Source organism: Ixodes scapularis, unplaced genomic scaffold (genome assembly GCF_016920785.2).
Source record: "Ixodes scapularis isolate PalLabHiFi unplaced genomic scaffold, ASM1692078v2 PGA_scaffold6__148_contigs__length_123643588, whole genome shotgun sequence".
Taxonomy (NCBI): Eukaryota; Metazoa; Arthropoda; class Arachnida; order Ixodida; family Ixodidae; genus Ixodes; species Ixodes scapularis.
The window spans coordinates 87373790-87401762 of NW_024609881.1; the positions used below are offsets into that span (position 1 = coordinate 87373790).

The 27973-nt window shown below is 47.9% G+C and overlaps 1 protein-coding gene across 1 annotated transcript in view; it reads right to left on the reverse strand.

Annotated features, from left to right (window-relative positions):
• Positions 1-27973, reverse strand: part of LOC120838916 — a 159735-nt gene that overhangs the window by 109122 nt on the left and 22640 nt on the right. The window contains exons 3-4 of the mRNA XM_042294846.1: positions 4600-4691; positions 4451-4522 (exon numbers count right to left, since the gene is read on the reverse strand). Of these exons, the coding sequence (XP_042150780.1) occupies positions 4451-4522; positions 4600-4691 (164 nt within the window). The remainder of the gene's footprint in view (positions 1-4450; positions 4523-4599; positions 4692-27973) is intronic.

The window sequence follows — 27973 nt, forward strand, 5'->3', positions numbered from 1 at the left end:
TTCATGGTATGGCGAAAGTGATATCTTCGAGGAGGCTGAAGCCACCCTTGTTGTAAGGTTTCTCAACGAAACCTCCTTCAGTGTTGGTCGAGGTTTCAACGCAGTGAACAGCCTTGGGAAGTGCTTTAGGGAGGTGTGAAAATGCGAAGGCTTTTTTTCCGGACTTGAGTTGAGCTAGTTGGTGCATTACTAGGCCAGCTTCAACTTGGGAGGCAAAAAAAAAAAAAAACGTAAAAAAACAGAAGGAAAAGAAAGACACAGAGATAGAGATGCTGCTGGTTTCTATCTCCACCTTTTTCTTTTATCTCGGTTTCTTTCATCTATATCAGTCTCTCTGTATCTTCTATATCTGTAGCGGGATTTCTATATCTGTCCCTTTATTCTATTTCTGTTTTTGTTTTTTACTTTTTTCATCTCCCGATTTGAAGCTGGCCCTAACCTAGTGAAAGCTTTCTCGCTTGTGTCGCAATTTACAAAATACAGATTTTGATTCTTCACGCGGAAAGGCTAATCAACAGATTTAGCTGAAGCATTCAATATATCCAGGAGGCGAGACATTGCCGCAATCGGAAGGGATGTTTGTTCTAGAAAACTGTTAAGTATTTGCGGTACTGCGACGGTAATGTTCGAGGAGGATGATGCCCATCTTGTTAGGAAGGCGTACCCTAAAAAAATGTTTACTAGGGCTGCCTACAATTTCCGTTAAACAAATAACCTCAGAGCTTGGCTTGAGACAAAGCATTAGACGCTGGAGCATTAAAACGCTTCACTGACGGATAATAAAATGACCTAGCGCAAATATTGTTCCCTCTTCTGCATAGTTCACATAATGTGAATAATGCTTACACTCGACGGTAGAGAAGTACTAATCAATATTTAACGAGTAACCAGTAGCGTAACGTGATTGACGATATCTAAATATAGTAATGCAAATTCGTTTCTCGATAGCATTTATAAATTTAACGAGTACGTTAGGAAGTTATTTCTTACAGGGAAAACAACAAGCGTCAAGTGTCAATTCGCCCCTCAGAAGCCGTCCCGCAGATGGCGCCGAGCCAGTTTGATGGGCGCAATAGTGCGGTATTTTTCCAACGACATTTGTGCGGCATTTGGGCGTAAATAATAGCTTATTTGGCTCGCGAACCTTATAATTTGTTTCTTTTCCAATTATTTCCGCTTCTGCTGAGCGGTACGAACGCGATAGATGTGAACGAAGCAACGATTTGGGATAGAGGTAGGATGCTCCATGATAGGTTATATCATGGAGCATCCTATCTCTATCCCAAATCGTTGCTTCGTTCACATCTATCGCGTTCGTACCGCTCAGCAGAAGCGTAAGCAATTGGTAGTAGGAAACGCTGAACCGCTCTCTTCTCTAAACCCGTTTGGTCTAGCTCTTCTCGGCGCCGCGGGGCACGGCGTCGTGGACGACGAGTGTCGTCCACGATGCAAGTGGTGCAAGGGGCTTTGTTGGACGATGCAAGGGGCTTTGTTGACGAAACGTACCCGTGCTCGGCGTCAGCAGCCATGAACCTTACCCACAATCAATTGGCAAGCCCCATTTCTCCAACTTTCCAACCAATGAAGTTTCCCTAATCTGTCACCAAAAAAATAAGCTTTTTTTTGTAATATTAATTTGATTAACACCGAAGATAAAGCAATTTTCCGTAAACAGGTTTTTCTTCCGTGTTCCTACGTTTGATTACCTCTGTTTCATTGCGAATTGGTCACTGGCGCAGCCAAAGGAAGACGGAAAACAAAGAGCACGTAATAAAATGCCGAGTTTTATGTCCACTACACCTCGGGCAGCGAAGGGCAGTGATTGGACACGAGTGATGGGACAGTTTTCAACTGCTTCTCGTTTTTGATAAGCGAGAGCACGAATAATAGGCACACGCAGAATTTCTTGTCCAGAGTGTTCCCTAGGCTCGTTCAGCGGTATGTGACGTGGAGAAACAACACTGGGCCCTTGTTATCCTGGTGGTTTTAACTGTTCCAACACAGTATAGACGTACGTTACCGAACACTCTCAGTTTCGAAAATCATTGAAACTGTGACGTAAGCCTATATACAATATGTACCGAAGCACTTGGCATGTCGAAGCGCGACATTGCAAGGAATGCAGATTATAAAGTTTTATATAAGTATATGTACGTTTTTGTAGGCTGGCAGAGGGACGGCTGTATAGATCTGCATGAGCCGCCGCTTTTATTTGTAGCAAAATTTCTCAAGTTTTAATATAGCTTTGGTGAGCAATAAACGTATTTCAATATATGCGTGAATTTACGGATTGGGAAGTGGCGAGGTTCATTGTAGATATAAGACGGAATCTTGTCAGAAGCTTCACTGTTAATCTAAATCCCTCAAGTAAACCCCTCTGGGCTCACTAACGTCATCTTGACTCTGAGGTCGCAAAGAAAGAATTACTTGGAATAACACTCAGTATAATTGTAGTACCAGATTAGAGATTTGTTGTTACATGCGCGTATATACCTTGAGCAAAAAGAAAAAGGCAGTGGACTTTCTTTTGGAGGCTTCGCTGCTTCCCAAAGCTCGCAGTCACCTGCAATGGAAAGAGGTATGACCACTATAGACTCCGCTCAAAATGCTGTTATTTTCCGCCATACAGTAGAACTGTCCAATTTGATGTAAGGGGCATAAAGAGTGAGAAGACAACGAAGAGCGAAAGAAGGAAGAAGTTCCAAGGCGACCGATCTCGGTTGTTTGCTTTGTGGGATAAAGTGAAGGAGAAAACAATAAATAAGGGGCATGGTTAGCATTTAGCGCGCATACATTACTTCGTATCACCGTAACTTGGCAGTAAGTGAACGCTAAGTCCCCCTCGAGACAATCAGAGAGATGGAGGCGAAGCAGGTTACAGTCATTTCCAATTGTACAGGCGCAAGGAACGTAACACAATCAGTCGACGAGGTGGGGGACTACGAACCGCTCTCTTTCCCAGACCCTGTTTTTTGTGTGTCGCAGACGTCGCGTTTGTTCCCTCGGAGATTAGCCAGTCGCTCAAAATTCGAACAAAACAAATTTCTCTTTCTCACGCCTGTGGCTTGTACAACACCGTGCGCAAGTACTCAGATCGAGCAGAGTCCAGTTTCTTGCTCGACGCGCTGATTGGCTCTGCGGGGCCGTATGTAACCTTCGCCATTTGTCAAGTACTCGTGAGGCGGACTTTAACATTGTGGGCGCAGATAAAGGTACGCATACAATCATAAGGTGGCCAGAGTAGCTTTAACGAAACAAGAAATACAAGTGCCAAACAAACTTCAGTCACTTTGAAAACCTAAAACACCAGTCTTGCAAGGTCGGACACTGTAACTCAGGATCAAGGTGCTTCTGGTTGGTGTGTTTGTTTATATAAATATAAAAGAAAATTGTTTTGCCTAAATCAGGAGTTACAATTGAAAATCATATATCTGACGCAACACTACATTGAAGTTTTTTGTTTAAGTGAAATACAACGTTAGAGATTATGAATAAAAAGTAAAGGAACGAACGAGCTGGTGGAGAGTGAAGATTACTAAACCGAACTCAACCCCAACATTGGAGGAAACGATAATGGCCCGAACACAAAAAGTCTTTAACACATCTACTTTGTGTGTTCGTGCCGTTACTTCTTCCTGCAATCTAGGGGTTGAGTTATGTCGAGTTTGAGTTGTGCAACGTTTCATGTAACAAATAAAAAAAAAAGATAGCGAGGAAAATAAATTTGCGCTTTAATTTAATGATTTCTTACATAAAGTTCTTCAATCTGTTCAAAAAACTTTGTTTAATTATAATCGAGAAATACTTAGAAACACGAGAAATACGTGCAGAGTGATAACGAAGTTTTTTATTTATTTGTAACTTTTGGTTGATATACATTTTTTCCTCCGTATTTCTGCAAAGTCGTTCCACTGCCTAGTCGTACGTTCCTGGGATATTAGCTTGTGAGATCTTGGGAAATTTAATTTTGGGGATTTATAGTGGTACACCACTGAATGTACGACTCTAAAAAATACGGCATTCGAGTTCACTTTCCGGCTGAATAGTGGAGAACAAATCACAGCAAACAACGGTTTAAACGCTTCTGGCTTAAACATTAACATGCGTTTAAAACAGAAAAGGTCCTTGTCAGCTTCACACAATGAACATGACGTTTCACTTAGTCATGAACCCTTACGACACCGTGCTTTGTTGCTTTCCGTCGTAATTTAGCTGCACGCGAGTCAAAGTGCCATCGAATTCAGAAAACTGAAGCTCGATGTGGAGCTTCTCGTGCAGGTATTACGTGAAAACAGGCTGATGTGATGAGTTTTCCCTAATGGTTAACGTGTTATTCACATTGTTTAAAATTCTCGATTATTGTGAACGCCCAAGAGCCCCCACGTGCATTTACGTGCCGCGCGAGCAACCCTAGATTATATTTCGACCAAAGTTTGAAAAAAGTGCTTACCTGACTTTCTATGGTAAAAAAGAGCGCATGACCAGAAGTCTGACAACAAGAGATACATCGATCCTCTAAATGCTGACAAAAACAAAAATGTTTTTGCAAATATGAACATGAAAACATAGTGTAAAATATTCACCGAAAGAAAAACTTACTTTTGTTTCCAAATGTATTGTACAACTTCATGTAGTTAAAATACGCATGTCGTCTCGATCGACCAAAAGTCACGTTATAATTCGCTTCGTACCTGTGAAGGTGATGAGAAAGACGCAACACATAATTGAATTAACGCGCTCCACAGAACAAGTTATCATGGCGGGGTATATCTACAGAATTGGCGTGAGCTCTCAGATTCCCAAGGGAAGTCAGCGAGACAAGAAAAAGTGTCGAAATGTATATATGACACATGATTCTAACTGGAGACAACATACGACTAAGTGGGCAAGGAGACAAGAGGACGACAAAGAGCTTCACTCAGTTGTAGTCAGTGGTGTCCGGTTAGAATCACGTGTAACGTTAACCAGCTTGCCCCTTTATTAACATTAGCTTGTACATGTGAGAGGGATTTACGAGAATAAAAAGGTCAAATAATTGAGAAGAAGGACATTATAAAGGTCATCCAGCGATATTTTGCCCTATACACCATTTTACATTAAAGAAAGACAGAAAAATAATATTCAACAAAATTTCTTTAAGTCTAATTAAAAACAAATGTCTACGAAAAAAAACTTAGCGTTATATTTTAGCCGCCAAACATAATTTAGGTGAACGTAATCCTGCTCTATAGGCCCCACCCACCAAGGCATAACTTAGCTAGATACGCTTTCTTCATTTTCTCTCGTTGGCTGGAGAGCTAAATGACTTGTGGAATGTTTTTTTGTAAACTTGCTTCCCCTTCCACTGACACTAGTCTTTTTTCCGACATATTGTAGAGGATGAAAACCGATTGGACAAGCGTAAAAGAGAAAATAAAGTTTTAACTGCCGAACTTGCGCCAGACACTAGAGAATGAACGAGCGTCGAGAAATCAGCAGCGAGCTTCGGCGGCGGCAGCAGCAATCGACTTGGTGACGGCGTGACAGCTTGCTATACTCCGCGACAAATTTTCTTGGCAATGCAGTGGAAGGTACAGGCCCGCGTCCCCTCCCCCATTTTGAGTGTACGCAAGCTCTCCTCCTCTCCCCATTTCCGGGGAGAGGAGGAGAGCCCGCGCACACTCAAAATGGGAGAGGGGACGCGGGCCTGTAGCGTCCACTGCATTGCCAAGAAAAGTTGTCGCGGAGTATAGCACGAGAGTGCGAAACTGAGTCGGGAAGGCCATCTGGACGGTCTAACTGGCGTACCTCTTCTGCCCGCTTGGTGACCAAGAGGGCGTCGTCGGTGCTGTCGTCTGCTAGGCTATGGGCTAGTATCGAATCGGGCATCGTCGTTATCTTTCTGCCGTCTACTCTCTTAAATCATGCTACCCTTGTAGTTGAACCGCAGTGTTGTAGGCGAACGTTGCATATGGTAATACTTCGTCCCACGACTTGCGCAACACGTTCACGTACATTGAGAACCTGTCGGCGGTGGTCTTGTCGAGCAGTTTTGTCAGTCCGTTAGTCGGCGGAAGTTACGCAGTGGTTTAACAATGGCTAGCCTATCTTGGCTGAATATTCTCCTGAGTCAGCTGGGCCATGAAGTCTGACCCTAGGTCAATATTCAAGACCTCGGGGCTTCATGCCAGGGAACAATGAAATCTACAAAAAAATTTGGCGACTTTTGCAGAAGTGCTCAAGAGAAGGGCCTTTGTCTCGGCGTACCGGGTTAGGCAACCTGAGGCGACAATTATCCAGCGGTTCCCCATGGCCGACGCTGGGAAAAGTCCTATACTAGACCTATTCCGATCTGCTAAACCGGAGCAGTAGGCGGCGCAATCGGGCTCTGAGGTCCTGATGAATTTGTTGGTAGTTTCTTGCAACTCTGGCACTTAAGACAATATATTGCATTATGGCGAATTATCTTGTCAAGTTTAGGCCAGTAGTACTCGCAAATACGGGCCCGAGTCCTACTGTAACCGCGGTGTCCGGACGTTGGGGCGTCCTGGTAGGCTTGGTACACCTCCTCTCAAATGCCGGGAGGGGGAGGGGGGGTGTCACAAAGTGCCACATCGAGTTGCTGTTCCAAGAGTTATTTTTGTAGACGGCACCTTGAAGAAGTGCGAAGATTGGTAATGTTCTTGAGAAGTAAATGGGAACTGCAATTTTTTATTCTTCCAAGTGCTCGATTAGAGCGCGCAGTACAGGGTCGTTTCGCTGGTATTTTGCTATGTCCTTAACGTTCACTGCTCCTTGAGATCTTTTGCCTTCGTTATCTCTGGTTCCGATGGGAGCTGATTCGACGGAACCTCTGGACTGGGAGTCGTCTTCGCTGTGCATGCTGCCTGACGTGTCGACTACTGTAACGTTTAACTTCTGCACCCTTAGGCTCCATCGAGAGAGACGTCCTGGTGGATACAATGTTCGCGAGACAACAAACACGAGGGGTGGTCCGCCCACTCTAAACGAGTTTCCGCACAAGTACGGGCGGTATTTTGCTATCGCCCAGATAACGGCGAAACTTAGCTTCTCAATCGTCGAGTAATTTCGCTGCACGTTCGACAGCGTGCGGCCAGGGTAGTCAATCACTAGCTCGGTTCTCGTTTGCTGTTGGACCAGTACAGCATCAAGTCCTCTGTTGCTGCCTTTGTGTACACTTCTGTTTCTGCTGACTGACTGAAGTGGCTTATGATCGGAGGCGACTGGATACTTCCCTTCAGCTCGTCAAATGCCTGTTCTTGTTCTTCCCTCGATTTCAAATTGACGGCGTCTTTTGGGATAGGGATCAGCAGCAAAGAAATTTTCGGGAAATCTCGAACGAAAGCGTCTGTATTAAGTACAGAGTCCGAAAAATCTCCCTACTGACTTTTCATCTGATGGTGTTGGAAACACTGCTACGGCGCGAGTCTTCTCAAGGTCAGACCGAACATCTTCATTGCTCACGACATTACCTAGGAAATTCAGTTCGCCATGAGAGAACCAACACTTAGTCTGCTTGGGGGTTAGTTCCGTGCCTGGAGCATGGCTTGAAGACATCTCAAGTGCTCGTCGAGGTCACTCAAAATACGAAAACGTTATCGAGGTAGACTAGACTGTTCTGCCATTTTAGGCTTGCCAGCATGGGATCTGTGACACTCTGGATAGCTGCCAGTGTTCTACAAATTCCAAAGGCACAGTCCATCTGGCGTGACGATCTGGATGAGCATCGTACCGGCGTGCGGTTGTGTATCACTACTGCGTGATGCACGTTAAAGACCCCAGGCTAGCGGCTGTACCGCACTGGCTAAATTTCTCATCTACAGCTGGGAGACTCGTCGCCTCTGTGAGGCAGACCAAGTTCGAGGCTGTATAAACCCACACACAACCCAATTTTTTCGAAGGCAATTAACTTGATTCCGTTTGTCGACTTTGATGGTCGAGTGTGTCACCAATACGTGGGATTTGTTAGATGTGATGTCCAGCGCGGCGCCACTCGCGCATAAAGGACGAAGATCGGCATTGCCCTGTGCGCGCGATCCCTGAGCGCGCACTCTGGAACTGCGAGCTACCGATGGCGCAAGCTAGGCACTGAGGCTCTTCTGGGTCATATTAAACTCATAAGTATTCGGGCTGTAGTTGTCATCACCACACGGACACGACACTGGCGACGAGTAATCAAGGACCTACGACGCCTGGAACCTCAGACCTCGAGCCATGTCTAAGTCAGGCAAAATGGAAGCCTTCTCAGGCAAGTCATGGGCATCCTGGATTGAGCGCCTCGGATTCTACTTCGTGGCGAATAACATCAGCGCCGTGGACAGGAAGCGAGCTGTCCTACTTACGCTGTGCGGTCCAGAAACATATGACATCGTACGAGCGTTGGTAGCACCCAGAGGACCCGGGGATGTCGAGTTCGAAGAACTCGTGACGATCCTCGGCGCGCACTTCGATCCAAAACCTTCGGAGCTCTATAGCCGGTACAACTTCCAGAGGCGAGACCAACTACCGGACGAGTCCATAAACAGCTACGTTGCGGCACTCAAAATGCTGGCTGGAGACTGCAATGTCGGCATCTTAGCTTCCGCAACTACGCTTGTGGCATCGACAACGGCACGGCAACCGGCGTCGCAGCAACCGGCGTCACAAGCAGCACCCGATGCAGTGGCTACGGCTGCACAACCGGCAACTCCACAATGGGACACTAAACTGCCACTGGACGTGATGCTGCGCGACAGGTTTGTCTGTGGCATCCGTGACGAACTTCTGCAACAACGTCTGTTCGCAGAAAAGAACTTAACGTTCGCAAGCGCCTTAGACATCGCCGTCCGTGCTGAGAGTGCCTCGAAACAACAACAGAGTATAAAAAACAAGGAGGATCTCCAGGTCAACAAGACAACGGATGCATGCAACAAGTCCGCTTCATACAAGGGACGTCCGTGTTATCGTTGCACAGGTCAACACGACCCACAGGCCTGCCGATTCAAGACTACCGAGTGTCACTACTGCAAAAAGGAAGGACACATTGAAAAGGCATGCATTGCAAAGAAAAAACAACAAGGTAAAACAGGCTACAAGAAAGCTAACTACAACGTTGAAGCAGCGACTGAAGTGGCGAACCAGCCAGCGTGTTCTTCTAGATGTACATGTCATGAGCTGAACCAGCTGACCACGCGAAGGTGCTTCCCGAAATTTTATGTTTCCCTTCGGATTGAAGGTAAACCACTTCAGTTCGAGGTCGATTCTGGAGCCGCTTGTTCGTTGATAAGCGAAGACACATTTCGCTCAACCTGGCCCAAGAACCCACCAAAGCTCACGAAGAACGACTTGGAGCTCTACACTTGGAGTGGCGAAGGCCTGAAACTTCTGGGATCGCTGCAAGTTCGAGTACGCTTCAAGTCCAAGGATTACCTACTGCCGCTTCTGGTAATGAAAGGGGCCGGCTGCAGCCTTTTGGGTAGAGATTGGTTCGACGCGCTCAACATCCGAGTTCAAGGAATCAATCAGATGCAGCAGCAGACCACGCCACCGGAGGTGGAGGCAGTGCTACAACGACATTCCAAGGTATTCCAAGACGACATCGCTGGATACACGGGACCTCCAGTGCACTTGGAGCTGGAGGAAGGAGCCCCGCCAAAGTTTTGCAAGGCTCGCCCTGTTCCTCTCGCGCTACGATCAGCGGTGACAGACGAGCTTCAACAGCTGCAGAACCAAGGGATAATTGAGCCAGTTCAACACTCTGAGTGGGCTACGCCGCTTGTACTCGTTCGCAAGAAGAGCGGAGCTATCCGACTCTGTGGCGACTACAGGAGTACGGTAAACGCCGCATCGAAAAAGGCCAGTTATCCGCTACCAACAACAGGAGAAGTGCTCTCGAACCTCAGAGGCGGAACTACTTTCTCCACGCTAGACTTGTGCCAAGCATACCAGCAACTAAAGGTAACTGAAGAGACGGCAGCTGTACTTACAATCAATACGATGAAAGGATTGTACCGAGTGACACGACTTCCGTTCGGAATTTCAGCAGCACCAGCGATCTTCCAGCGAATGATGGAAACAACACTCGCCGGCATAGACGGAATAAGTGTCTATTTAGATGACATCATCATCAGTGGAGCGAGCAAGAAAGAACATGCTGAGCGTTTGGAACAAGTACTGTCCAGATTAGACAGCACCGGTCTGAGACTAAAAAAAGAAAAATGCAAGTTTGCAGTCAGCGAAGCTACCTTCCTGGGACACAAAATTGATGCTTCAGGGGTTCACACAACCGCTGACAAAGTGCAAGCGATTCTAGACGCTCCAGAGCCAACCGGGAAACCTGAGCTGCAAGCCTTTCTGGGGTTGTTGGCATTTTATGACCGCTTCCTCAAGAACAGAGCTACAGTCGCAACAGACCTGTACAAGCTTCTCCAGAAAAATGTTCCTTGGCTCTGGAAGGACAGTCACAAGGAAGCGTTCCGAAAGCTCAAGCAACTAGTCAAGGAATCCACGGTCCTTGCCCACTATGACGAAAACAAGCCCCTGCTTCTTTCCTGCGACGCGTCCCCTTACGGCGTAGGAGCAGTGCTTGCTCAGAGAGACGCCTTGGGACGTGAGGCTCCGATTGCTTTTGCGTCGAGGACGCTAGGAGCAGCAGAGAAAAACTATTCCCAGCTGGATAAAGAAGGGTTGGCCATTGTCTATGCAGTATGTCACTTCCATGAATACATCGCTGGACGACAGGTAACCATCTACACGGACCACCAACCACTTCTGGGAATACTTGGAGGCTCGAAAACAATACCTCAAGTGCTATCCCCGCGTATGACACGATGGTGCATCAAACTAGGTGCATACGACTACGAGTTGAAGTACAGACGGGGACGATTACATCAAAACGCAGACGCTCTGAGCAGGCTACCGCTACCTGCTTGTGTCGACGAGCCCTGCCAACCTGGAGATGTACTGATGTTGGCCGGCTCGCCTATTCCTCAACTTTGCCCAGAACGCATTGCAGCGCTCACAGCGCAAGACAAAACTTTGGCACTCGTCTACAAGGCCATACATCACGGCAATCTGGGAGAGTTGAGCAAGGACGAGTGCGGGCTGTACAAAATTATCGCCACTGAACTGTCGACACTTAACGGTTGCTTGACGCGAGGCACGAGGGTAGTCATTCCCAGTGCAGCCAGAGCTCACGTCCTCGAGCTACTCCACGCAGGTCATCGAGGCATGGTGGCCATGAAGGCAGCTGCACGAGGTTACGTTTGGTGGCCTGGTGTAGACAGAGACATCGAAGCCAAGGCAAGAACGTGCAGCAATTGCCAACAGCATCAACGGGCACCGCCCAAAGCACCTTCTCCGGAATGGCAACGACCGACGACGCCATGGGATACATTACATATCGACTTCGCCGGACCCGTTGAAGGCAAGATGTTGCTGATAATAGTTGACGCCTTCAGCAAATGGCTGGAAGTTCGTCAAATGAACACCATCACTTCCAGCTCACTCATCCAGGAACTCCGTAATGTATTCGCAACATTCGGAGTACCACGCAAGATCGTCAGCGACAACGGTACGTCACTGGTATCAGCCGAAACCGAACAGTTCTTTAAGAATAACGGTATTCGACACGTCACGAGTGCACCGTACCATCCGGCGACCAACGGACAAGCTGAAAGGATGGTTTACGAGACCAAACAAGCGGTGTCGAAGGATAAGACGGGGTGCTTATCGTGCCGAATCGCTCGGTTTCTTTTTAAGCAACACACCACCATCAGTTGCGCGACGAGACAGACTCCAGCCATGCTGATGTTGGGTCGCGAGTTGTCAACGGCGATCACTCGCCTCCAACCGCAAGCAAGGGGAAGAGATGAGGATACACCAGGAACAACCAAGTCTCCCAGAAATCTTTCTGTTAACCGAGAGGTGTTCGTTAAGAACTTTACAGGCAAACCGTCGTGGATCCAAGGAACAATCATAAGAAGACTTGGATCTCGTTCTTGGATCATCAGAACAGACCAAGGCACAGTACGACGACACGAAGATCACATAAGGAACCCGGTAACAGACCACCCGAGACAATTTGTCACAGAAGCATCTTCGACAGCGAAGACCAGTAATGGCCCACAAAGTTTACCAGCGCAGTGGACCATTCCGACGACTGGGGAACCGTCAGCAGCAGAACAGCAATGTGCCCCAGAGGCTCAAGCAGAAGTGCAGCCCAATGCCGACTTGGTCCCATCAAACAGTTCCGCTAGACCTCAACGTCAAAGGCGACCTCCTCAAAGATATGGCGACGGCATCTAGAGGGGGAAGGAGTGTGATGTCCAGCGCGGCGCCACTCGCGCATAAAGGACGAAGATCGGCATTGCCCTGTGCGCGCGATCCCTGAGCGCGCACTCTGGAACTGCGAGCTACCGATGGCGCAAGCTAGGCACTGAGGCTCTTCTGGGTCATATTAAACTCATAAGTATTCGGGCTGTAGTTGTCATCACCACACGGACACGACACTAGAGATCCTTCTTCGTCAGTGTATTGAGCCGCGGGTTGTCCATGAAGAGCCTAGGCGTTCGGTCCTTCTTCTTTAACAGCACGACTGGAGAGGCCTGTTGAAACTTATTATATGAAGGCGGCGTGCATCCCGACAAAGACGAAGAAGAAACGGTATCCCGAGATAAGGAATGCACGAGATGAACGATCGAGGCCTGGCCATGAGCGGACGAGGACAGACATTTTAATGTCAATATTTGTATATAAACGCAGTTGTTGACCTCATCTACTTACGACCAGTCAGCCGAACTTGCAACATGGTGCCGAATTCAGAGAGAAGCTATAACGAAACGGTAAGAACCTGACTGGACTCAACGAAAGGTCACTACAGCCACATACCAACGATCAACCGGCCACATGAGCGAGGCATCAAGCAACGCAATGGACCGCCGAGGTATTATCACACTCAGCAATGCCAACATCAAACACCTTGCCTAAAAAAGATCTGCATTACGCACGAAGGTAAAGACTCTCTTTGATTTTCTTGAGAAAGCAATGCCAGAAACGAGAACAGGGAGAAGCTTTGAAGAAATCATCGTGAGGCTAACAAACTATGAGTGTTAAATTAAGTACCTGGACGATGCTATCGAGCCATTCATACCCACTCAAGAACTTGAAAAAGAATTCACTTACGGCATAGAAGTATACGACCGCATCGTGGGACACCTGTCAATGATGAAGTTGAAGGCTCAACTAGTCAACCAACGGGTGACAAAACAGGAGAAAGTCGAGGAAGGAAGCCAGCACTTATCGAAACAACGTAATACATGCAGTACGAGCTCCCTTAGTAAGACCAGCCCTACCGAAAAACAAACAGTATGATTACAGTATGAAAAGCGAACCGAGAATCTGAAAAACGGTTTGAATATACCGGGAAACTTACCGTATTTTAGAAAAACGGTTTAGCAGTCTGGGCTTATATCGGGCAATTTACCAGGAAAAAAAAGAAACGGTTTGCAGAAACCAGGGAACGTACCTTATTGAACAAAAAACGGTTTAGCAGTTAAGGTCTATACTGGGAAACACACCAGTGCAGAAAAAAAAAACGATTTGCATAAACTAGTGTACGTACCGGATTTGCAAAAAACGGTTTAACAGTACGGCTCTATACCGGGAAATATACCAGGACTGAAAAGAAATGGTTTACATAAACCAGGAAACGTACCGGATTCGCAAAACACGGTTTAACAGTACGGGTCTATACCGGGAAATATACAAGGACAGAAAAGAAACGGTTTGCACAAGCTGTGTTTGTACTGGGAGTCGTACCCGGAGCATGAGATCCAGAATGGATGCAAACACAGATCAAAGTGTGAAGCACATTATACAATTTGAGCAGGTTGGGTTTAATCTGGAAGCTGTACCAGGATTGCGAACTTCAGTTTGAGCGCACTAGGAACAGAAAGATGCCAGAGGCACAATGTTTAGCATACTGGGTACTACTCGACATTCACAAAATGTAATTAAAAGTTCGGGCGAGATTTTGCAACATAAAAAAATGCATGTCCGAATTTGTAATCTTCGCAATTTGCCTGCAAAAAATATAATCGATTTTGAGGAATCAGTCTAAAAGGCAGGTCGGATAAAGCCCTAGCAAGCATTTTCCGGTTAGACCAGCACAGAGTTTGAGGAGTCCACCCAAGAGGCAAATCGGATAAAATCTGGGCCAACAGTCTCCGACAGTCTGTGGCCCCCCTCTGTGGCCCCCCTCTGTGGCCCCCCTCTGTGGCCCCCCTCCCCTCTGTAAGCGCTGCTTCGCGGCGTCCAGCCGGCAACCTAAGCCCCGCTGATTTCCTATGCACCTCTAGGAAGGGGGTCCGCACCATTAAGTTCAGCAAAGCTCTGTCGACATATTTTTAGAGCGCAGCACTTAGGCGCCCGTTTCCGGCTTGAGCAGCGTCGCCGTCGCCGTCAGGGTCGCCGTCGGCGTAACCAAGGTCAGTCAAGGTCACGTGACCCCAGGTCACGTGACCCCTCCCAAGGTCACGTGACCCCCAAGGTTACGTCAATCCCTCTCAAGGTCACTTCAAGGTCACGTGACCCCCAGGTCACCTCTAGGTCACGTGACCCCCAAGGTGACCCCCACGTGACCCCCCAAGGTCACGTGACCCCCCCCCCCCCGAGGTCACGTGGCCTCCCTCCCCGAGGTCACGTGACCCCTCCCCCCGGGGTCAGGTGACCCCCCCGGAGCATATTAAAGAATGAGGGGAGGAGGAGGATAAGCAGGAGGAGGGGTCTACCCTCCCCTCAGTACCCTTCCCTCCTCCTCCTCAAGAGCTGCACTCCAATTCGGCGTTACAGGGAGTTGTAAACGGCTTTCACTTTTTAGAACGCAGCTCATAGGCGCCCGTTTCCGGCTTGAGCGGCGTCGGCGTCGCCGTTGGCGTCGGCGTCGGCGTCGGCGTCGCCGTCGGCGTAACCGCGCGGTGCATTATGGGAAATGTCCCATAATGCACCGCGCGAGCCCCTCCTCCGAAGTCACGTGACCCCCCGAGGTCACGTGACCCCTGAAGTCACGTGACCCCCTGAGGTCACGTGGCCGCCTGAGGTCACGTGATTCTCCTGAGGTCACGTGACCCCCCCCCCAATGTCACGTGACCCCCTTGACGTCACCCGACCTCCCATGAGGTGACGTGACCTTAAGGAGTCACCTGTCCCTCAGTACACTTCCATCCTCCTCAAGAGCTCCGCTCCAACCGGCGTTACAGGAAATTGTAAACGGCTTTCATTTTTTCTTTGGGCACAACTTTGCCGTAATAAACCTTTATGTTTCTTCAGTCGTTCGTCGCCTCGTCAATTGTCATTCGTGACAATATTTAGTTTACATCAGGTACCACGAATGCTCTTGATTTTGTTCATTTTTTTCAATTATAATTGTACAAAAAAATAAAAAAAAATTAAAAAGGAAAGAAAAACGTATGCACGAAGGTTCGTCGACATTCATTTTTTCAGTAATAATTGCGAAACGAAAAAAAAAAGTATATCTATTTCTTGCATCGAACCTGGGTTCGCTCCGTATGAAGCGGGCATCTTTCCACATAGCTACACCTGCGAGTACTCGTTTTGAGAATTCGTTTTATACGAGATCCAACAAATTTCGCGTCGTGCGTATTATTCTAAGCCGAATCCTGCGTCTGCATTTTACATATTTTTAGAACTGTCGTGGGGTGCGTCTCTGATCGTGAGTGAAGTTGCAGCAGCTTATTCGGGACTACACTCCGTTTCATACATAGCATGCAACGCAGTCAACGCTAGCCCACCGGTTTGCATCGCCGACCGTGCCTACGTTCGCCCCATAAAATAGTGCGTACCCTACAAAATTTTTCTTTTAAATTTTGAAAAATGTGCCTTGGTGGAGCTAGTAACTGATGGTGGCGTTATGATTTTGACGGAGCACACATTTTGTTTTCAATAAAAAGGAAAAAAATAATGTAAACTACTTCAAATTGATTTTCTTTTCGTCCATGCGACAGCCGCTGCGGGCTTTCGGGTTGCGTGGCACTGGCTGATTTTGAGAAGATGGCGACATACGCAGCAAGCTCAAGTACCTCTCCTCATCGGATATTTTCGAAGATTCGTTCTGCGAAGACCTCGAAAAAGTGCAAGGAGGTGACCGCCAATGTGTACGCGAGTAAAAGAACGCGTTTTCCGGAGAAGTCGGTCGTGAAGTCCTGGAGACGGTCAGAGACGACCCCGGAGTGTGCGCCCGTACTGTCGCAAAGTACAAGGCGCAGTGTCTATGGGCAAGGTGGCGTCCCCGAAGCGAAGAACTCGCAACGTAGAAGTTTCGAGCTCGAGGCCTGTCAAGCATGACGAATTCACACTCAACGCCATTCGCTTGAATGTGCATCGCAAGTACCCCAAGAGCGAGATTCCTACCCTTGACAGCTAATTCAAAATAAACTGTACAGGCCGAAACTAATGTCGATTAACGTCTTATTATAAATTTTGGGACAAGGCTGCTGTCAGTGCGATTCCTCATTCCACGCTGCACGAAAGAAAAATATAACTCGGTGCTGGAGGCAAATAACACTTGCAAAGCGACAGAGCAGATGGTAAAAATGTGGCCTCTTGGCGACTTATAAATAAAAAGCGAGGAAAGGAGGAATTGAAATATGCACTTGGGCAATACGCACAACCTTGCACAAAACGTATGTCTAAAAAAAACAAAAAACTTCACGCGTTGAGTAGTTTCGATCTACCGCCACCGAGACGTCTGTATCGCCAGAGCAGTACCATGTACCACTCGTCCACGAAGTGCGCGGAGTAAAACATTTGTTTTAGAGCGCAGCTCTTAGGGGCCCGTTCACGGCTTGAGCGGCGTCGCCGTCGCCGTCGGCGTAACCAAGGTCATCCCAAGGTCACTTGACCCCAAGGTCATCCCAAGGTCACGTGACCCCAAGGTCATCCCAAGGTCACGTGACCCCTCCCGGTCACGTGACACCCAAGGTCACGTGTGTAGGGACTGGACGCACCGTCAAGCGAGTCCAGTCTCGGCACAGGAAAAGAGAAAAAGACGCGCGCGCTAGCTATACGCTCACGCGCTCACGCGCTCACGAAGGGCAGTTCCTGCCGAGACACCACTGAAATAGAACGTTGTTTTGGAACGTCTGTCTCCTGCCTGTCTCTTTCACCACATTTGGTGACCCGGACGTGATGTTCCAAACAACGTTCTATTTCAGTGGTGTCTCGGCAGGAACTGCCCTTCGTGAGCGCGTGAGCGCGTGAGCGTATAGCTAGCGCGCGCGTCTTTTTCTCTTTTCCTGTGCCGAGAGCGGCCGATCGCCCTTAACCTCGGCCTCCGGCGGGTTTTCCGGTGAATCTTCCTGGTGGTCGAAGTCGGCCTCGGGAAATCTTCGATGGCTTGTACCTTTGATGGCAATGGGCGAATGCCCGAGGAGTCAAGCCGATGACCAAGAAATTCCAATTCCGGAACTCCGCACACCCGGAAGATCCACCGGAAAACCCACCGGAGGCCGAGGTTAAGGCCACGGTCCCACTGAATGTGGCAGTTTAGGTACTTTTTGGCAGGTCATTACTCATCTCCTTTTAAATACTGTTTTGTGTGATTGATGTCATTCGAAAGGCAATGCAATCCTCTTTCATTTGATATTATGTATGTGTTGGTTTTTACGGTTCATGCGCATTTGTAGCGTTGCGAATATAATCGCGCGGACCCTCACTTGCTCCGCTAGTTCATGTTTTATGAACGATCAATTAAAGATAACACGGTTCCAATATAGCAGTTTTGTTAAGATGATGTCGGAGCAGAATGTAACGATACACTTTTTTGTTATTTGCACTACTTTGTTTTTTTCGTCCCTCCAAATATTGCCCTAAAATTGACATGTTTCAGCACAAATATGTTTTTAATGACAAGTGCTAGGACAATGAAATTAGCTACAGATGTAGTGCTTATAATTGGTAATATGCGGAATAAAATGTAATGTTGTGTAAAATTTTTTTGTTTAGATATTTTATATCAAACGTAGCACTTTTCTGTGCTTCGAGTCATGGTACTTCAAATGCCGCTGAGGAAATAATTAAGCTATGATCAAATCTTTTATAACATTTAGAGCTACAATGATTGCCCAAGAGGTGGACGATGGCTTTTTTTTATTTTCAAAGTCATAACCTCCAGGAGCCCTTCAAACTTACCTGTTTTTGACGCATATCTTTTTTGGACATCAACCAGATTTATTGGCATCTAATAACATTTATTGTTTGGAATAGATATACATTGCGATGTATTAAATTTTCACAATGATATTGCTTCGGTTTTTTAATAGGTGTAGAGCTTAGCTAATTTTAAAAAAATATTAAAAACTGTTTGGGCGTTTTGTTGCGCTACCTAACGGATGGCAGACAAACTGCTGATTTCTAATGTTCAAACAATTTCCGAGGGCGGCGTTGGCGTCTGTATCATCATCAATCTTCGTGTCTTTTTACCTCCACATTTAAAAAATATATTGGAAGATTTACTATCGATAAATGAATGGTCAAAGTAGTGGGTCAGGTTAATAAATCTAAGACAAATAATTACACAAGCGTAGCGTGATATAATGTGTTCATTATTCGATATGATTGCAATCAATAAACAACAAAGACGAAGAGGAAAAGAATACGCCTCGCAAGTGGGCTCATTTTCGTCTTCTGCGCATGAGAAAAGAAGTAGCGGTGACGTCAGAACGCCGAACCCTGATTGGCTGATCGCGACCCCCTATCTGAGCGTCGTCTGCTCGCAACGTCGTCTGCGTCTGTCTTACCTTTCCTGCGACTTTCGGAAGTCGAGCGAGCTCGACTTCGCCTCTCAGAGAGGGCAGGCGAAATAACTCGAGCGGTACGTTGTTTTTGTCTAACAACTAGCAGACGCGCATCAAGGAGGGAAGTCAAAGGACTCACTGGCGAGGTGTCCCGAGGCGCCGAGGTTTGTTTGCTAAGAACCGAGAGTGAGGGTGGTTAGTGTCCGCAAGCTCCCTCCCAAATACTTTTTTCCTCCTTTCGTGTGCGGCGAGACTCCTCACTCATTAACGGCGTCGGTTGGCTGGTTCAATTAACGTCGTCTGCTTTACGTCTGCTAGTCAAAGCGATGGCTGCTTTACCTTTTCTGCGTTTGTCGGAGATTCACCGCTTTTTTACCGGCGAGAGTCACCGTTGCCTCGGAAAACAAGGAGATGACAAGAGGAAGAGATTGACCTCTTAATCTAAAATTGAGGTCAGCGATCAAAGTATAAGACGGGAAGGGTTCACAAGGGTCGCGCGGGCATATTCCATTCAGCACGCCAGCCGGTCGTGGGCAGACGGTCGCCGAGTCGGAGTGCCTGCTAGGACTATCTGCCGTGCCCACTTGGTCGTTGTCGGTGGAATCGTGGCCGTTGGAGCTTTTCGTGGGTGTTTGTGGATCCAGCGTTCTTCTTCGTCATGGTCTGTTTTAAGTACTTTTTTCTTGCTGCTTGAAGTTGGGACGCGTGAGAAGCGCACGTAGAAAAATAAACGTCCGTTGGTCGTCGCGACCGCGACGCTGTCGGCCATGCTGATTTGATCGTAAGAAGTGCGCAAAACAGCTTCGGTGCTGTCGTAGGATTTCGTCGTAACTTGCGGAAAACTTACGAAAATTTCGTTTCGTAAATAAGAATTTGTTCTTACACATAGTTTTGTCTTACGCACATTTTGGGCGTAAGATCGTTTCGTGAATCTGGCCTCTGCACTTCCGAAAGTCGCAGGAAAGGTAAGACAGACGCAGACGACGTTGCGAGCAGACGATGTTGCAAAGGAGCAGACGACGCTCAGATAGAGGGTCGCGATCAGCCAATCAGGGCTCGGCGTTCTCACGTCACTGCTACCCCCTGCGCAAGGAGCAGACGAACTTGCCCTCCGCATACACCCGAGTTCACTTCATGCCTAGAGTCACTAAATGAGCTTTAAATTATCGGCACTCCGTTCCCCAAAATTGTATTGGGCTCCGCCATTTTGGGTCTTGTTCAGAGCAAACGCAACTGCCGATCGTCATGATCCAAAAGTACGACTTCCTCAGCATTAGATGCGGTGCTAGGAAGCTGATGCAATATTGCAATGCTCTGTCGCGGGTTGTTTAAACATTTGTGGGGGACGGAAAAGCGTTTCCTGTGATTTTAGATAAAACTTCAGATAACTGGCAACCATGATTTTAAGCCACAATATGGCCAACTGTCTTTACTCTGAACCGTAGCTATATTTAGTGGCACAAGCGGGAACAATGAGGAAGAGGCAGGTGTCAAAAGGTAGTGGCTTGTGGAATCCACGGGGCTTACGTCATGGCCCCTCCAGGTATTACAAGCCTTTTGAACAAGAGCACGAATAGTGTCATTAATTGAGCTACTCTTCAGAGTAGCGACACTCAGCCATATTGTGGCTTAAGATCATGGTTGCCAGTTATTTGAAGCTTTATCTGAAATCACAAGAAACGCTTTTCCGTGCTCCATTTTAAACAGTTTGCGACAAAGGAAAGCAACATTACATGAGCTTCCTAACACCGAATCTAATGCTGAGGATGTCGCACTCTTGAATCATGACGATCGGCAGTTGCGCCTGCTCTGCACAAGCACCAGAATGGCGGCGTTCACAACACTGTTGGGGAAGAGAGTGCCGATACTCTAAGCGCAGTTCATCTATTGACTCTAGTTCCCGCGAAACTCCTTTTCCCTGACTGAAACTGAAAGTAAATATGAATAATACACCATTATTATAGCTTATTTAGTTATAACCAACTACACATAATGAGAGGAGGAAGCGGCCGGGTAGGAGAAATGCGGGTTTTATGTGCGACCGTTCTAACCGTCTCAAAAGAAAGAACGCGTGAGCTTTTGCTGGTTTAAAAAAAGGCATCCAAAGAAAAGAGGCGGCACGTTGTGTTCTTTGTTATTATGCGCCTAATTGCAAATTGTTGTGTGTATGTTTATACAGCCGGAAGTTAGTCTGCCTTAGTGGGCGTCTGATGTCTCAGCTGTAGATGAGCTATTGAGCCAGTGCGGTACAACCGCAAACCTGGCATTTTTAACGTGCACCACGCAGTAGGGATACACGACCGCCAGGCCGGTACGATGATCTTCCAGATCGAAACGGCCAGGGGCGGGGTGGGTTCTGCAGCGCGAGCTTTCGCTCCAAGTGCTCCGAGCTGGTGTGCGCTAGACCATGCACTCGGCCACCGCCCCCCCCCCCCCCCTCCCCGCTTTGTGCGTCTAATTTATATACAGGTATAAGTATTTGAAGATCGACGATGGACGACGTCGATCGTCTCGAGGTAATGTAACGTAATGACATTATATAAATAATAAATTCGTTGAAGGGCTGAACGACTCAATTTTTCAATTCTTGGATTGTAATATGGCGGTAGCCTATTGTACTTACTGTTGATGAAGAGCAATATGAGGTGACGAGGTAATGATTAAATGATGATGCTCTATAAGGACGACGATATTAGTTGGTGTCGAACCTTAACGTACAGTGCCAGACTTGTTTCAAGTATCGTGTACCTAAAGACTTTCTTCACCCGCAACAGTATATGGCAGAATCAATGAGGATGCTGCTTTACAACTGTACGTGGAACAGAAAACTGCACTGTGCAGAAGTGCGGCTTATTCGTTAATATGAGGGACGGATTTCTAGGAGCATTCCCTGATTGACTTCTTGGAACAAATGGCCTCGCTGACGTAAAGTGTCCCCGTTCCAAAAGATTCTTGAAGCATACTTAAACCGCAAAGGAGTATGAGGCGAAAAATAAGAAAAAGGAGCCTGGTGTGGAAGGTCCAAATCACCACCATAGCTTCTACTATCAAATACAAGGGCAGTTACACAATAGACAAAGAGAGTAATGTGATTTAGTTGTATTTACATTCAAGGGCATTGATATCCAACGTATTCAGAGGAACGACACCTTCTGGTCAACCAACAAAGAGCCTTTTCTACTCAAGTTTTACATGGAAGGCCCGACTTCCGCTGAAATTTCTCACGTAGACGAGTTGTCCGACCGAATTAACTGCCATTACTCCTGATCTGGGAATCTCTCGATCTTCGTTCGTAGGCCATAGTGTCATGAGATCGAGGGGTGTGGCTTTTCGTCCGCCGAATATTGCTTCGGCGGGTGTTTCTACCATGTAGTATGAGACCGTCGCGTGCTGCTGGAACAAGCACCTGGCGATCTGAACTGCTTCTTCCCTAAGCATCAAAAGGGCTTTTTTTCGGTTTGCACACCATCTGTTCTGCTTGCCCGTTAGTTGCAGGATGGTATAGTGCACTAATGTGATGCCTGATGCCGTTTTTTTTTTTCATCAAAAACTTGTTTATTTTATTTGAAGCAAGATTTGGCGCGTTATCAGAGAAAAGTATTTTCGGTAGGACAAAAGTAAGTAAAAGAGACCGCAGAACGTCAATGACGTGTTTTGACGCCGTGGCAGGCATCGTGTAAACTTCCAGCCACTTAGAGTACGCATCGACCATGACTCCGCAGATGCGGATACGTTTCGCCACCCACCGACTGAATAGTGGATCGTTTTCAGTTACTGCTCATGATGGCGTTGGACTCAAGGAATACTTCGAGTCTTTCCAGAAAGTTTCTGAAACTATAATGTAACAACCTTTACAACATCTTCCGGACCCTGTGAAACATAATATTTCGTGACCATATTTTAGTCGTCATTATAATGGTGAGGTAAGTACCGTAAATCGCGACGCAGTTTACTTGACGTCCGCTACCACTGGTGTCTTGGAAGATTGAGTCTACTGAGCGTGCATTCCTGCAGAAGAAATTTTTATTGATAGAATATTGCCACGTCAATCAACATTTGATTCCTTCTTGGTAAGATTTATAGCGAAAGCCCGTTACAACCGCTGTACCGCATCTCCCTATATCAGAGAACAATTTATACCCAGCCTGACATTCTCGCATACATCCGTTTGCTGGGCCACGCTGTTTGAGCCAGCTGAGCACAGCTGGCAGCGGCGCGAGCAAGGCCCCGAGGGGAACGTGATGGTGCTCAAGCCATCCCACTGTGAACCAATGTTTCGGCCACCCACTAGGGTGCCTACATGTCTGTCTGTCTCAGGGTGAAGACATCCATTGTTCCCCTGAATGTGCCAGTGCGTGACGCTCTCGCGCACTCGGTGCGTGACTTGGGCGGCAAAATGGCGCCTATGTATTAGCTAAAGCTAGACGCTCGAGCTGAGTGACACCGGATTGCGCGCACTTCAAAATGCATAAAAAAACGAATGGGCGGAAAAATGGCTGACATGTCACCACTCAAGCAAACGCGCGTGTGTATGAAGGCACTCTACCACCCACGGGTGCGTGTCGCCATCTATTGGTTGAACTAACGCTTTGTTCAAGATGGCTGCCGTGGGACCGCAGCCTTAAGGGTGATCGACCGTTCTCGGCACAGGAAAAGAGAAAAAGACGCGCGCGCTAGCTATGCGCTCACGCGCTCACGCGCTCACGAAGGGCAGTTCCTGCCGAGACACCACTGAAATAGAACGTTGTTTTGGAACAGCACGTCCGGGTCACCAAATGTGGTGAAAGAAACAGGCAGGAGACGGACGTTCCAAAACAACGTTCTATTTCAGTGGTGTCTCGGCACAAACTGCCCTTCGTGAGCGCGTGAGCGCGTGAGCGTATAGCTAGCGCGCGCATCTTTATCTCTTTTCCTGTGCCGAGACTGGATAAGGGTGGCGATGTGGGTTAGTTGGTTCATACTGACGAAAAGGCAAAAAGCGCGCAGAAAACGGGGACTAGAGGAAGTGCAGACAGGACAAGCGCTGACTCTCAACTGAAATTTAATCACAAGGAAACAAAACAAAGAAAACAGCAACTCCGCCCACGTCACATGACAAATTCACCACGTGTCCAAAAAAAAACATCTCTTTGCTACTCAGGCCCAGTGACGTTTGGCTTACGCAGTTCGCGCCGGCTTTGATGATTGCATGCGCCTCTAAAATTTCTCTATTCACTCTTTCCCTACCATTGCCAATGATACTAGTCTTACTGAAGATAGGTTTGCACCCACAACTATGACAATGCAATGGCATTTGCCATTGCATTGGCATTTGCCATTGCATTGTCATAGTTGTGGGTGCAAACCTATTTTGAGTAAGACTAGTATCATTGGCAATGGTAGGGAAAGAGTGAATAGAGAAATTTTAGAGGCGCATGCAATCATCAAAGCCGGCGCGAACTGCGTAAGCCAAACGTCACTGGGCCTGAGTAGCAAAGAGATGTTTTTTTTTGGACACGTGGTGAATTTGTCATGTGACGTGGGCGGAGTTGCTGTTTTCTTTGTTTTGTTTCCTTGTGATTAAATTTCAGTTGAGAGCCAGCGCTTGTCCTGTCTGCACTTCCTCTAGTCCCCGTTTTCTGCGCGCTGTTTGCCTTTTTGGCCGAGACTGGACTCGCTTGACGGTGCGTCCAGTCCCTACAGATATGAATGGCAGATGCGTCAGTCATCAGCGATGCTGGGGCATCACGTGACTCCCCAAAGTCACGTGACTTCGGGTCACGTGACCCCAAAGGTCACGGACCCCCAAAGTCACGTGGCTCCCCAAGTCACGTGACCCCCAGGGTCACGTAACCCCGATGACGTCATCTGTGACGTCACTGATGACGTCACCGGCATCCGCATTGTCAGCGTCATCATCACTGATGACGTCATCAGTGACGTCACTGATAACGTCACCGGCATGCGCATCGTCATCGTCATCATCACTGATGACGTCACCGGCATCCACATCGTCATTGTCATCATCACTGATGACGTCATCAGTGACTTCAAGGATGACGTCACCGGCATCCGCATTGTCATCGTCATCATCACTGATGATGTCACCGGTATCCGCATCGTCATCGTCATCATCGCTGATGACGTCATCAGTGACGTCACTGATAACGTCACCGCCATCCACATCGTCATCGTCATTGATGACGTCACCGGCATCCGCATCGTCATTGTCATTATCACTGATGACGTCATCAGTGACGTCACTGATGCCGTCATCGGTATCCGCATCGTCATCGTTACTGATGACGTCATCGGCATCGGCATCGTCACGTGACCCCCAGGTCACGTGACCCCCCAAGGTAACTTGACCCCCCCCCAGTACCCTTCCCTCCTCCTCCTCAAGAGCTGTGCTCTAATTCGGCTCTACAGGGAGTGGTAAACGACTTTCACTTTTTTAGAGCGCAGCTCTTAGAGGCCCGTTCTTGGCTTGAGCGGCGTCGGCGTCGGCGTAACCAAGGTCATCTCAAGGTCACGTGACTCCCAAGGTCATCTCAAGGTCACGTGACCCCACGTGACCCCCTGAAGATCACGTGACCCTTAAGGTCACGTGACCTTGGGGGTCACGCGGGGTCATCTTGGGGTCACGTGACCCCTCCAGGTCACGTGACCCCTCCCAAGGTCATCTCAAGGTCACGTGATACCAAGATGACCCCACGTGACCCTTTGAAGGTCACGTTACCCCCAAGGTCACGTGACCCCTCCCAAGGTCATCTCAAGGTTACGTGACCCCAAGGTGACCCCCACGTGACCCCCAGGTCACGTGACCCCCAGGTCACGTGACCCCCGAGGTCACGTGGTCTCTTCCCCAAGGTCACGTGACCCTCAAGGTCACGTGACCCTCAAGGTCACGTGACCCCTGAGGTCACGTGGGGGTCACCTTGGGGGTCACGTGACCTTGTGGTGACCCCCACGTGACACCCAAGGTCACGTGACCCCAGGTCACGCCTCCCCGAGGTCAGGTGACCCCCCGCCCCGGAGCATATCAAAGAATGAGGGGAGGAGGAGGAGAAGGAGGAGGGGTCTTCCCTCCCCTCAGTATCCTTCACTCCTCATCCTCAAGAGCTGCGCTCCAATTCGGCGTTACAGGGAGTTGTAAACGGCTTTCACTTTTTTTTCTGTTTTTTTTATGCGCACCACTTCAGTATCTTCTTAGCGTTGCACGGTATGTATGAAACCAAGTATAAGTGCCCATTTCGAGAACCACATTTCGATTTGAAGCAACGCCGAAGGCTCGTGTCTCGCAGCGCCGCCTGTTGAATGACCATTCGAAGAGTTTTCACACCGTGAAGGTAAGAGCGTTCACGTCGAAGAGCTCTCTTTACAACGCCTACAGACACACACAGCTCCCAATTGAGGGGGGTCACTGAGGTTTTAAGAGTCACTGATTGTAGTAATCGCATTCCAAAGATGCCGCGTTGTCGTAGATTGTTTTTCACCAGCTAAGCCTGTAAGGCTGAGGCCAGGGCTGGGGGATCCGTCACCGGAAACGTAAAGGCACAAAGCAAACGACGTGAGGCGCGCGGACGCGGTTTGTGGGAGCCGACGACGTCCAAGCAGTCCTGTGATCCGAGCAGCCCTAGTTGCAGCCTTGCTTTCGAGAAGACTGGCTATTCTTTTCGGCGGGCACAGAATACTTAGGCAGCATGCCTGCGGCTTATGCGGATCGCAGGAGGTGGATCACAGGACAACCAATGCACAAAAAATAGGTGGAGCACGGCACAGAGCACGCTCAAAGATCGATTGTCGCCGCCATGTTGCAATAAAACGAAGCGGAGAGAGGTCAAGCTTCAGTTTAGTACACAATTAACTCCAACATACTTTATTACAAATAATTATATAAATGTTAAAACAGTTTTTTTGTGTTTAAAGGTTATAATGTGAGTCGACTAAAACAGGAAAATTCACTTTGCGTCAAATGTGTTTAGTCGTAACCACTGTCGTCGGAACCAGAAAACGTCACCGCATCGCCATCGCCATCGAAACCAAATTCAAAAACAAAGCGAGCTGCAAACTATTAGCTCTGCAGGCGAATAAAGACGTTTATTCCTCCTCCTCCTCGGGTCACCGAGTTTCGATCGGTTTGAGGCCTTTAGGTTTTCGAAAAGAGTAAAGTTGTACGCACTCCGGAATAAACTTTGGACGGAAATGGCTATACGCACTCCGCGGAAAGCTCATGCCGCTCTGGCCACCCTTTTCGAACGGCGCTTGTATCACTGGCGAGCTCGTTAACACAGCCCCCCGCCCGCGTTGACGACTCTTCGCGGCGACAGTTTGCGGCTGCTAATTACAAAACTTAACCAGTACACGCCGCTTCGCGGCGTCCAGCCAGCAACCCAAGCCCCGCTGTCCCCGATCGCACCTCCGGAAAGGGAGTCCCATACCATTTAGTTCTGCGAAGTTTCGTCGGCAACATTCGTCTTTTTAGTGTATATCGCACAAAAGAAATGTCTTAATTATCGCCAAATGCCTCAACAAAACAAAATGTTCGAGAATAAAAGAAAAAAAAAAAAAAGTAGGCCCACCGCGGATCGAACCTGCGTCCACTAGCGTATAAAGCGGACACCTTAACCCCTCTGCTTTCTTTCTTTTTTTTTTTACTCGTTATTAAAAAATATTTGTTATATACATGCTTTAAAAACGACTTGTGTTTTTCTTTTTTCGGCTATATTAAACATACTTTGTGTGTGACAAGAAATGCAGTACACAATCTTTGGTGTCCGTTATACCATTCAGTAAGCAGATAACGACCACAGCGGCTTTCTTCCCTACAAGCTATGTAAAAACCCGGTCCCCGTTTTCGGTGGCCTAGTAACTTATCTTTGTCCACCGTGTCTTCAGAGCTCGTTTGTTTAAACGTGCTCTGAACTCCGATCACCCTTCCAGCCCTTGCTGCTCCGTCGCTTGTAACATTGAGCTCACATACATGAATTCGTCACAGAAGTGACGCCACGCGGACTTGGCTCTTTTTAGGGCCTCTAAGTGGTCCGTCCTAGACCACCAAGTCGCATGGAGACCAAGTAGAGCTAACAGTTTCCAAGCACTGTAACCAAACTGCAAAAACTTTGCTGTCTTCCATTCAATGTAGAGATCGATCTGCAGCACTGCTCTCGATTTAGCCCAAAAAAGCACCGCATTTGTACAGT